The 12,508-nt window shown below is 40.7% G+C and overlaps 1 protein-coding gene across 2 annotated transcripts in view; it reads right to left on the bottom strand.

Annotated features, from left to right (window-relative positions):
• slc4a8 (solute carrier family 4 member 8) overlaps positions 1-9,182 on the bottom strand; it is a 57,138-nt gene extending 47,956 nt beyond the window's left edge. For both annotated transcript variants that reach the window (XM_038288079.1, XM_038288080.1), the window contains exon 1: positions 8,900-9,182. In XM_038288079.1, coding sequence (XP_038144007.1) covers positions 8,900-8,944 — 45 coding nt within the window. In that variant the 5' untranslated portion in view covers positions 8,945-9,182. The remainder of the gene's footprint in view (positions 1-8,899) is intronic.
• Between the last annotated feature and the right edge of the window lie 3,326 nt (positions 9,183-12,508).

Here is a 12,508-nt window from a genome sequence, read left to right as displayed (position 1 = left end):
ATAGAGCAGTGGCATCAATCACCAAGAGATTCGACATGTATTTTCAAGTAAAGCAAAAGTCCCTAAAAATATGCTGGATTCCCAGTCTGGTAATGAAAACTAAAGTCACACAGTGGCCTATTTAGATTCGGAAAATCTCCCTTTCATCCAAAAATTGATTTTGACTGAAGTTCTGAGAATTAATCAAAAACCTGTTTCTTTTGACTTTATCTTTTTATTGTTATTGTTAGCTAATTTTCTTAACCTAACTTCTTGAAATCTCGTATTTGAAAAAAATATTTTTTTAAATACAGAGTGCAGCTGCACAGTAAAACACATTCAACTAGTTAAGCAGCAATGAGTCCCTGTGTCCCAGATTAAGTGGAGCAATCAATGTGCTGTATAAAACATCCATGTAAGAATGCTCTGTTAGAGCATGCAGGGTAAGCTGCAAAAAACTTTATTGTACTGAACAATTAATTCTTCTTTGTATATTCACAATTTCAAAATGTTGATACAAAAAATAGATTTTGTTTTCAGGTGTTAAGACATTTTTACTGTTTGGTTGTTTATTTGAGGTTTCTCAAGTTTGAAAGCACGAGCTTCACCTATCTGTACAAAGGTTTTATCATTGCTTTGCCTATCTATGCCTTCTACAAAACCTCATTTCATTTTAATTTTATTATTTAATGTGCAGCTGTGATAAAGGTAAGCAGCAGTGATAATGTAAACATATGTATATAGTTATAGTTCCAACATTCAGGTTTTTTTTTTTTTTTATCCAATTTTATACAACATTCAGAGGTTTAATGGCAGTGGGAAAGAAACTGTTCTGGAATCTGCTGGACCTGCATCAGATGCTTCCAAGTCTCTTTCCAGAGGGCAGCAGGGAGAGCAGTCCATGTTCGGGCTCGGGACACCTAGCGCTGGGATGAAATGTCTTTTATGGAGGGAAGAGGAGCCCCGGTGATCTTCTCTGCTGTTCTCACCACTCTCCTCACTTTCTTCCAGTCTGAGACGCTCCAGCCTCCACACCACACAGTGAGACAGCTGGTCAAAACACTCTCTACGGTGCTTCTGTAGAAAGGTGGGGAGGATGGGTGGGGGCAGGTGGGCTCTCCTCATTCTCCGCAAGAAGTACATGCGCTTTTGTGTCCTTTTGATCAGTGAGGTGGTGTTAACAGTCCAGGTGAGGGTGTCTGTGATGTGCACCCCCAGGAATTTGGTGCTGCTGACCATCTCTACAGCTCAGCTGTTGATGACCAGTGAAGTGGTTAGTGCCAGTTCTTCCTGAAGTCAACGATGATCTCCTTCGTCTTCTCCACATTCAGGATCAGCTGCTCCACCTCCTCTCTGTAGTCCAGGACTTTATTTATTGTCTCTGATGAAGCCCACCACTGTGGTGTCGTCTGCAAATTTCACAATGTGATTGGTGGTGAACCTTGGGACGCAGTCATGTGTCATAAGGGTGAACAACAGGGGGCTCAGGAAGCAGCCCTGAGTGGAGCCTTTGCTTAGGATGATGACATCAGAGGAGTACTGTCCAACCAGGACTGACTGAGCTTTGTCTGTGAGGAAGTCTAGCAGCCAATTGCAGAGAGGTGTATTGAATCCCAGCTGTTCCAGTTTGCCCATCAGATGCTGTGGGATGATGGTGTTGAAAGCTGAACCGAAGTCCAGGAACAGCATCCGCACGTGGGTGTTCTTCTCCTCCAGGTATGCCAGGCCCAGGTGAAGAGCAGCACAGATGGCATCCTCAGTGGAGTGGTTCCATCGGTAGGCGAACTGGAACGGGTCGAATGTTGCAGTAGACTGGAGATTATGTGTTTTTTAACCAGCCTTTCGAAGCACTTCATCATGATTGGAGTCAGTGCGACAGGCCGGAAATCATTAAATGAGGTGACCTGAGGCTTCTTTGGGACCAGAAGGATGGTGGCAGACTTGAAGCATGCTGGCACTATGGATCGGTCCAGCAAGGTGTTAAAAATTTCTGTGAGGACACCAGCCAGCTGATCTGCACACTCATTGTACACCCAACCCAGGTATGTTATCAGGGCCTTGGGCCTTCCTTGGGTTGACTCTCCTCAGAGTTTTCCTTACTTCAGCTACGTCCAGGTTTAGTGCCTCCTCCCCCTGGTGTGGAACAGCTTTCACTGCCACTCCATAGTCTTGTGACCAGATGAACGGTTGGTCCTTCCCCAACAACTGAAACAGGGAGCTGCAATACAGAGAAACCCTCTTACACACCTTCTATAATAAAATGCCAATCCAAAGACCCCCTGCCGTTGTCTCTAATCCAAGGGAGTGGACCACAGACTATTTGTCCGCACCTCATTAATCACAATCCCTTTGCTACCTGTACTGAGGCCAAGGAAGATTAGCTCACTTGTCAAGAATCTGCATTTGTCAGAATGCAAGTCCTTTACTTTTAATATTGTACTTTCCAGCAATGCAGTGTTACCAAAGATTAATCAAAAGTCTCTTAATCCAGAATGTCATCCAAGAACACCGGACATTATGTAAGTGGAACCCTCACCAATCAAACTCCATCCACCCACTCCATCAAACGTTCCCTTCTTTGGCACCATAACCACAGGTGATGCCTGCGGACTCTCCAAAGGCTCTATAACTCCTGGCTGCTGCATTTTCTCCAGCACCTTATCTGCTGCAACTTGTCAACCTATGGAAAGGAGATGTATTGGCTTGGCCGACCCGGTATCATTGTAGTTCTAACCAGTTGACCTACATCGCAGCTCCAATTTGTCACATGGGTAGTGGTTCTGGAATTTCTTCAGTATTTCTCAAAGTAACCCCTACTGATTTTCACCTGCAGCACCTCCATTCTTTTTTCATGGCTTTAAAAATGGATCAACTGAGTCTGAGTCACTAAAATGGCAAAGGTCTGAAATTTAAGTTTTTCAAACCACAGCAATCTAGTGTGCTTTCAGCCCCTTGTACAGATCCAAATTTGCTAGCAGATGAAAGGGGAGTACAGTGTCTAAGAGTGGGCGACCACAGTTACAGGTCACATGAAATTGGCAATTGTTTCTAACCTGAAACAAGAAAGGTTTTGTCTGATTTGATCTGAATTAATTTTTTGAAAGTACAGTAAGAAGCTGAATTTTGTTACATATTTTGCGAGTTGGCAATTCTTTTGATTTTTCATATGTTGTACTGAAATGTTTTTTATAAACAATCCAGTTGTTTGGACAACTACTGTATCAACCACTTTTCAGTATCATATGTATGTTTAATCCTAGCCTGGGTGCCAGTCCGAACTTAGTCCCGCCCACAAGGTTTGAGTTCGGGGAAGTTCGGTCTGGCTCTGCTCCATAGTAGCGCGAGTATTAAAGCCCACTGTCAGGCGATCCAATCAAATTGTCAGGGCGGGCTTTATACGATGATGGACAGATGATCAAGAGTAACGTTATCAACCACGTGACCAAAGCGCGCTTGGGTGACAACAATAATGGCTGCCGCTGGAGAGTTTGGGTGAGTAGATTCTGCTATTAGGTCTGTTCTAGAAGATATCGACAGCAAATTAATTTTAAAAGAGGAACAGAGAAACGCAATCAAGTCTCATCTTCTTATTCTAGGCGTGAAACTGCACGCTTTGATTTTTGTGGACAACAACTATGCCTCGCTTAAGATACGTCACGCACTCCGTTGCTCTTATTGGTTGTAGATCTATCCAATTGAGTACAGAGGCATTTTTTTCCTGGTTCGTTCAAAACACGCCCCATAATCACAGCTCTATGGAGCAGTATCAGACTCATATTCTGACTAGAATTGAGTCGGACTACGTCAGGCTAGTTTAATCCGCTAATCTACATAAAAAAAACTACACATTTCTTTTCCATGCTGAACCACTAGCTCCATTCCTGAAGCATCCTGAATTGACAGCAGTGACACAGATCCTGATTCTAATAACTGGACTTCTCACTTCCTGAGCAGGGTTTGCATCTGACAGCCAAGACTGGCACTTAGTAACATGTCTTCAGACGGCTGCTGGCCCCCACATTGCACGTTTCCAATCTAGAGACACAAGAGACATATCTTCCCTCAGAGGAGGGCTGAACATAAATGGATGAAAACACAAGGTGATGGAATAAGCAAAGGCAGGAAAGGAAAAAATGGAGAAGACAGAATAGGAGGGGTGGTTGTTTTGACTGCCTCAGCCCACGGGTAGCATGAGTCATCTCATTCAGCTCCGCACATACAAGACTGTTTCTAATTGTTTTCTTTCTACAAATATTAGAAGGCTCATAAGTGTGAAAAAAAATATATTTTCCTATAATCAAAAAAATATACAATAATTGATATACACTCACCGGACACTTTATTACACCTGTCCAACTGCTAGTTAACACTTAATTTCTAAGCAGCCAATCACATAGTGGCAACTCAGTGCATTTAGGTATGTAGACATGGTCAAGACAATCTCCTGCAGTTCAAACCGAGCATCAGTATGGGGAAGAAAGGTGATTTGAGTGACTTTGAACGTGACATGATTGCTGGTGCCAGAAGGGCTGGTCTGAGTATTTCATAAACTGCTGATCTACTGGGATTTTCACGCACAACCATCTCTAGGGTTTACAGAGAATGGTCCGAAAAAGAAAAAACATCCAGTGAGCGGCAGTTCTGTGGGCGGAAATGCCTTGTTGATGCCAGAGGTCAGAGGAGAATAGCCAGACTGGTTCGAGCTGATAGAAGGGCAACAGTGACTCAAATAACCACCCGTTACAACCAAGGTGGGCAGAAGAGCATCTCTGAACGCACAGTACGTCGAACTTTGAGGCAGATGGGCTACAGCAGCAGAAGACCACACTGGGTGCCACTCCTTTCAGCTAAGAACAGGAAACTGAGGCTACAATTTGCACAAGCTCATCGAAATTGGACAATAGAAGATTGGAAAAATGTTGCCTGGTCTGATGAGTCTCGATTTCTGCTGCGACATTCGAATGGTGGGGTCAGAATTTGGCATCATCAACATGAAAGCATGGATCCATTCTGCCTTGTATCAACGGTTCAGGCTGGTGGTGGTGGTGTCATGGTGTGGGGAATATTTTCTTGGCACTCTTTGGGCCCCTTGGTACCAATTGAGCATCGTTGCAACGCCACAGCCTACCTGAGTATTGTTGCTGACCATGTCCATCCCTTCATGACCACAATGTACCCAACTTGTGATGGCTACTTTCAGCAGGATAATGCGCCATGTCATAAAGCTGGAATCATCTCAGACTGGTTTCTTGAACATGACAATGAGTTCACTGTACTCAAATGGCCTCCACAGTCACCAGATCTCAATCCAATAGAGCATCTTTGGGATGTGGTGGAACGGGAGATTCGCATCATGGATGTGCAGCCGACAAATCTGCGGCAACTGTGTGATGCCATCATGACAATATGGACCAAACTCCCTGAGGAATGCTTCCAGACCTTGTTGAATCTATGCCCCGAAGAATTGAGGCAGTTCTGAAGGCAAAAGGGGGTCCAACCCATTACTAGCATGGGGTACCTTATAAAGTGGCCGGTGAGTGTATATGACCAATTTGAGTAAATTAAACACAGTCATCCATGATGATGTGTAAAGATTTTAATTCAGACTGCACAAAGATCAGGAGTCAACTGAAGCCTGAACATCACAGCACTAAGAAATTGAGGGAAAAAAAGGAAAACAGAACTTTAGAATAGTTATCGATGCTTATTAAGCCAGAAATAGATACAACCCCCACCGCCATCTATAAAGCGATTCTGTACAAACAGAGGAAATTTAAGGTCATTGTTACCCTCAGCATGTGTGCTCCTTTGACAGAGTTCACTTCAATATCAAGGCGTTTATTGTGTGAAGCCTGAAAGAACTCAGTGTAACTTTTTTTTTTTATATAACGGCATCACATGCATCACATAACTACCTACTGTTAAACTTGCAATTACAGTAGTCGAAAGTGGAAACAATGGCGTGCATGACAGAGCTGTAACTTTTTTATCTCCAAAAAAAACTCAGCAGTATTTAAGTTTGTTTAGCATCAAATGGACAAGCCAGGAAACAGATTAATTAAATGCTTTGTAATAGGACCAAAACAGATCATAAATGGTTTTAAATCAGAACTGTTTTCATTCATTTTTAAAGCTGGGATGCATTTCATTTTAATTTAAGAACAATCTCCCATCTGTTGATCATCATGTGGTTCAACATCATAGCTCTCTCAATTTTTTCCTGGATCTACTCCATAACAAATTATTAATATGGATGTGGAACAAATATAATCGAACTTGACATGAAGCTGGGCTACATAAAGTGTTGCAACGCCAATGAAAACCTCAGATTTGATCCTTTACCTACCAGAACTAGGTTTATCCAGGTTGTGTTTAATACTTTTACTAGACTATAGTACAGCTGCATTATAAAAACTTTGTTTGGATGCCTCTGAGTTGAATTTAAAACTATCTTTTTTAGAAACAACCACCACGCTTGAGATAGTATTATGTAAATAGGAACAACTTTTTTGAAACCTTTGGTTATCTTAGTTTTTGAAAATGTGTAATTCCCATTTTTCATGTGTAACATGCTTTGATAAAGCTTGTCATCTTATAGTTTTATAGCTGATTTTTCTCTTGTGAAGCCTGCTTTCTGGCAACAAGAGCCTACTAAGTCAACACTAGTACATGGATTCTGGTTTGCAGAGAAAGAACAAGCAAGAGACCACATGATGAAAATTTCCTAAACTGGATCAGACTCAGGCTGTTCAACGTACAAATTCACATGGTAGCTGTTCTTTTACTTGGTAGCTGAAGGATATGATACAGTTTTTTGGTGAAAATCTTAGTTCTTAATTTTAGAAGTTACTAAATCCAAACAGATTTTAAGTGGATCTTTGTGTGGTGAATATTAATTAGAGTAATATATAATATAGAAATATATAATTCTACATTTCTTTTTTTGTTTTTATTAATTAGGAGAGTATGAATGAATATTAAAATAATAAGCCTGGCTTAATCATGCAAAAAAAGTGATGCATATCAGCTGCACAATGCTTGACCAACACCAACCATTGCTGGTTAACATCAAACTCTCATTAAATTACCTATGTAGAAATAGGGCATAAGAACAGGTCAGCTGGAACTCACCTAAAGCTGATCTTTCCCGATTGGTTGAAGATTCTTGTTAGACACATGATGTATTTCCATTCTCCGATCTGAGGATCACTTACTATTTATGGTTTCTTGCTTAAAAATATTATAATATTATACATAATATTATACATCTTATCTGACTACACAATTTTCCTTTCAAGAAGGAGCACAGTTATAACAGTTAATTTAAAAAGGACTGTACTCTTGCTGCATTTTATAAGATATTTTTAACACTTTAAACTTTTTTTAACCACCTGACACACAAATCTTTTAGTAATCTGCAGACATTTTTATGTTGCTCTATCACTTATGCCCTGCAGGCTGCAGGTTTTCAAAACTTAAATTTGTAAATTGGGGAGTGCAAAATTTAAAAAAAAGTTTGCACTGTACCTTAGATTTATCTGGAAATAAGTCAAAGGCTGGACAAAACTAAGATTACTTCTGTTTGCCTCATTTCCATATTATTAAGTGATATAATTATTATTTTCTAGCTTGTGTCTAATTTGGAACCTGACAACCATTTCACCTGTATTTGATAGATTCTCATTTTAAACTATATGTTGGGTAAATATGAAACAGTTTGTCCATCCTAACACAAGCTTTATACAATAGTTTTCTACAATTTTGATCCAGTCCTCCTAAATCCTAAATTATATATCTGATTATTTTGGCATGCAAAAAATATTAATGGTTTTGTAATCCTACAGCTGGAAAAAGGACATTTTTTGTTTGCTTTTAATGTCAGTCAGAAAAAAAGTTATAAACCACTTTATGTGCTGCATGTTAATATCTGGATTCAGCTGTTAATGTGATACTTTTCATAACATATGTATCAGCTTTTTTGTTTTACTGCCATGCAGTGTTCTTTGTCAGCTATTCTGAGAGAATCTGTTAATCTGATATTATCTTCTGACCATTGCTTATCATTAACTGTTTATTGCAAATACACTCACTAAACAGTCCAGGTGTTCCAGTTGGACAACCTTTCACGCATGACAACAAGGTCATATAACTTGCTTCAAGGGAGAAACCCAGAGGCTATTTCCCATTTTTGTTTGAAAGCAGTCTATTGATATCTGAGACTCTCCAGTTCAGTTCTGGTTCTTCTCAATCGGTTTCCTGCACACAGGCAGGATGTTACCATGAATCACCCTGATAACACGACTGGAAAGGTATTGCCTGCAACAAGTCCATTAAGCTATGCAGTAGAAGTTGAAGGAGACCTCAAATGGCACTGAATGTGCCATTTGAGGTCTCTCCAGTTTTCTCCAGTATAAAGCAAACGCTTTCTGTCAAGGTCATTTGGGTGCAATACTGAATAAATAAAAATATTTTTAAAACGCAGTTTTTCTTTTACACAACACGTGACCCCTGGGAAAAGCAGTTGACTTGTTAATGCCTATAGAGCGGGCTCTGTGGAAATCCATCCACCCCTAATCAATAACCCGCTGCGCTCTCCTAATAATGTAACCATGACGCATCTTTCGTCCGAAGGGTGCGCGTTCATTTCTGCCTGATCTGATGTCCGCCTGTGCAATGCAACGTGAAGGGATTTCAGAATTAAAACACCTAACAAAATAAATATATCAACAATCACCGTTATAGCTCAACACTTTAGTCCTCCTGGACATGGCGCGTCTCAAAGTTAGTGCAGGGAAACCAAAAAAATGCTAAAATGTGAAAACTCTCCACACCTGAGTTTGTTTTTGCTCCGATCAGTTCCAGCGATCGGGTGACGCACCTACCCTTAGCGCTGCACTTCATGAATCAGAATCCACTTTACCTTGTAACAAAGTAAACTCTGCGGGTCGTCCCCGGACGCGCTCATGGCTCCTGGTGTGACCCTTTCTGCATCCACTGGGTGCAAAGATGAGACTTTACTGAGTCAGGCTGCTTCTGACCGTCGTCTTCACTGGATGCGGTCACGGCTTGGATGCGGCGTCCTCTTTTGTCGTCCCACACATGTTGACAGATGACATATCTTTCAGATGACGAGATAAAATTATTGTTTTAGCCGCTTCTGTTAAGGTGCCGCGCCTCCAACTTCCCTCCCCTCTTGTCCTGCCTAACAGAGCAGGATGCAGACAGCATCACTGCGCCCTGAGCCAATCAGAGCGCAGAGGCACACAACAGGCTGACGCACTGCTGCTAACCAGTAAAGCCAATAAGTCTATACAGCAGCTTCATCGTACACAGTGTTCACTTTAAAAGCTTCAGGGATTCCTCTGCCATATGCACTGGTCATAAGTTCCAGACACCGTTTGAAAGGAGTTTGTATTATGCAGAAATCTGTGGAAACTACAAATAATGCAGATAATTATCGATTTGTACAGAAAACCTTTTGGAATTAATTCCTTGCCACATATGCACAGCACTTAGAGGTATAAGTTCCCTGCAAAGTTTCTTACTTTACCTTTGTTTTTACACTCAAATGTTTGAAATTATACATTTTGATAACAGCCAAAGGCAACCCGAGCTTATACAAAATATGCTTTTTAAAAATATTGGTTTTATTTATGGAGAAGAGAACAGCTATCCAAACCAGAATTACCCTGTACATAACTTGAATTGTACCTCAAAACAAATAACCGAGAAACAAAGAATTGTATATCTATGAGTCAAGCGATTGTTACAAAACCAAGGCTTTATCTTCCTGAGTTGCCAGACTACATGTTGAGGAGGATATAAAAAATCCTTGCAATCCTTCCTCAGTCAAAATCTGTGTTTATACTTTAGAGGAAAGAAGAATGACATCAATCTTAAAGTTCCAAGGTTAACATTTTTTTAACCAAACTATTTTTTGATCCACAATAGGCAAGATAAGGCAAGTGAATTTGTATAGCACATTCAGTTATAGAAAATTCAAAGTGCTGTATATTCAAAAAACGTAATGCAAAAACAGAGAAAAGCACATTGTAAGGCATAGAGGTAATTAATTAATTAAGCTTTGAAACAATCTAACTGTATGATCCGGTTGAATTGTGTCATGATCTGCTCTGATTGCTGAACTTAATTCTTCACTTCATCAACTTATGTTCCTCAACTTATCCACCTGCGTCTGTTGCTTTATATTTGGCTCAGCCCAGCTATGGGGGCAAGACCATTGTATGATGTATGTTTGTTTCGTTAGTTTTAGTTATTCCAAGGTTTGTGTCCCCGTCCCTGGAGGCCAGCGGGTTAAGAGGGTTTTAGTGTTTGTCTTGTCACCTCTTGATTGTGTCTTGGCTCTTACCTGCTAAGCGCTCTCTGTTCCTGTTATTGGCTCGGCCGAGGCGGGGGGAAGCTAGTTTAAAGTCCCGTAATCCTGGCTCCTAGGTGGAGTACAGTTAAAAGTTCTGCAGTTATCCTGGTACCATGTCTTGTCTTTGTCCCTTAACCACTTAGCCCGCCTGTCTATATCTTTGCATGTCTTTCTGAGCAATGCTGCTAGACTCCTGGAACTATGAACCTACCTTCAAGCTCTGTGGATTCCTGGAACCCTGTATCTGTCTGTTCCTGTGAGAATCAGAACCCCTGACCGGGCTGTGGACCACTGGATTCCAGAACTGTCCTGTCTGATCTGTTTCCCTGACCAGGATTGAATTCCTGCCTGCTCACTGAGGTTGCTGCATCAGGGACACTCTGGGCGGCTCTGCACTGCAGCTTGTTTGGCAGTCCATCGGCTGGATCCTGCCTTCCTTGGAGAAGATGGACTGAACTGGTAAACCTGAGTGTCAGTGATAGGGTTGTTCCCCACCTCCTCCATGCAGCCTCTGCGATCCGCAAATCCACAGTCCGCACTTATTATGTTTTGTATTAATAAACATTTTGAACTTTCCCACTGTCTGTCTAGCAACGAATACTGAGTCCATCTGTCCATGTTTTTTGACAGATTGTCTCTGTAAAGTGCCTTTTGATGACATGTGGTGCGAGTTGGAGCTATAGAAATAAATGGAATTTAATTATTTATAGATGTTTACATTTGTTTTTCTAAAGTTGATTCTCAGAGAGATGGGAAGTCATTGTAAGCTCTTGCGAACTGGGGTGACATGCTCCACTTTCTTAGCATTAGTGAGAACATTGGCAGCCGCATTCGGATCAACTATAGCTGTCAAATATTTTAGGCAGACCCCTTAAAGGTATAGTGGAGGATGATCTTTTTCAGGATGGATCATCAAAATAAGTGGTCCTCCTAATTGTCAATCATTCTGGTGATGTGTTCATGTAAGGTCGCCCTACGTGCTCGTCCCCATTTTCACTTACCGGTGGTGAGTCTGACATAGTGGAAAAACTGCAAATCTTCTTTTGTAAGTAAGCTTGTATAAGTGATGAAAACAGCAACTTTTAAACAGAGCGTGCATGAGGAGAAATGGGCTTGTGCATGCTCTTGCAAGAGTTAAATAGTCGTTCCCTGTTTTACCCATAGCTGTGGGTAAAACATTGAGACATCAGGAAAAAGAGCTTCATTGGTGTTAAATTGCTTGTAGTTTATTTTTGGGGAAATACTGAAACTTAAACAAGAAAACTTTGGTACCTGACCTGTTAGGGGTTACTAACACAAGCTAACAAATTCATAACAGGCTTTGGTAGAGTGGAGTTTAGATGCTACAGTCACAGGAGGGTTTTGTTAATCTGTCCACTGTGGCCAATAAGACACCAGGACTGTTAATATTTTCGCTGATGATCTCAGAGAAGAAAGATCTCCTTGCATATTTCAGCTATAATTTTAGCTTTATCTGCACAGTGTCTCTTCATAGATTTTGTAATGAACCTGGACTCCAGCTTTTCGCCTCTCACTTTTTTCCCTTCTGACTGTTGGAGCATTTCTCCTCAGACTTTCCCACCTCAGTAATGGCCTTCCTTTAATAGGATTATAGAATCAATCCTGTCTGAAATTAAAGAATGAAACTTATCTACCAGCTCATCTACAAAGGTTCAAGGCAATGTGGAGGTGGAAGAGTAAATCAGGTTAAAGGTTTCATTTGCCCCATCTGTAAAGATGCATTGATGCTGTTGGGGATTGGGGATTATGGTAAAAATAACTGAAACAGAATAACTGAAATGTGATCTGATACTTACACATCAAATTCAGGCACAATAGACATGTTTCGACCATTAATGATGATTAAGTGCTCAATATTTCCCTCATTGTGTGTTTACTTGATCAAATAGTTCTATGTGGTTTGTTTTTTTTTACTTTTTTGGAATGCTACTGTATAAAACATTACATTAAAATATGATCAAAGATTAAGTCATTGATGAAAATTGATTTTCAAGAGAGAGAGAGAGAGAGAGAGAGAGATAATGAAGTGTGAGTAAAGCTGGTTTATATGACTTAGCAGCTAATAAAAACTCTGTGTCTTGTTGTATCCAACAATTACTGGCTTTCAAATTGATTGTTTATTCCACCTCT

Source organism: Cyprinodon tularosa, unplaced genomic scaffold (assembly GCF_016077235.1).
Source record: "Cyprinodon tularosa strain WSP-4 unplaced genomic scaffold, ASM1607723v1 ctg248, whole genome shotgun sequence".
Classification (NCBI taxonomy): domain Eukaryota; kingdom Metazoa; phylum Chordata; class Actinopteri; order Cyprinodontiformes; family Cyprinodontidae; genus Cyprinodon; species Cyprinodon tularosa.
This window is presented reverse-complemented; position numbering and strand designations above follow the sequence as displayed.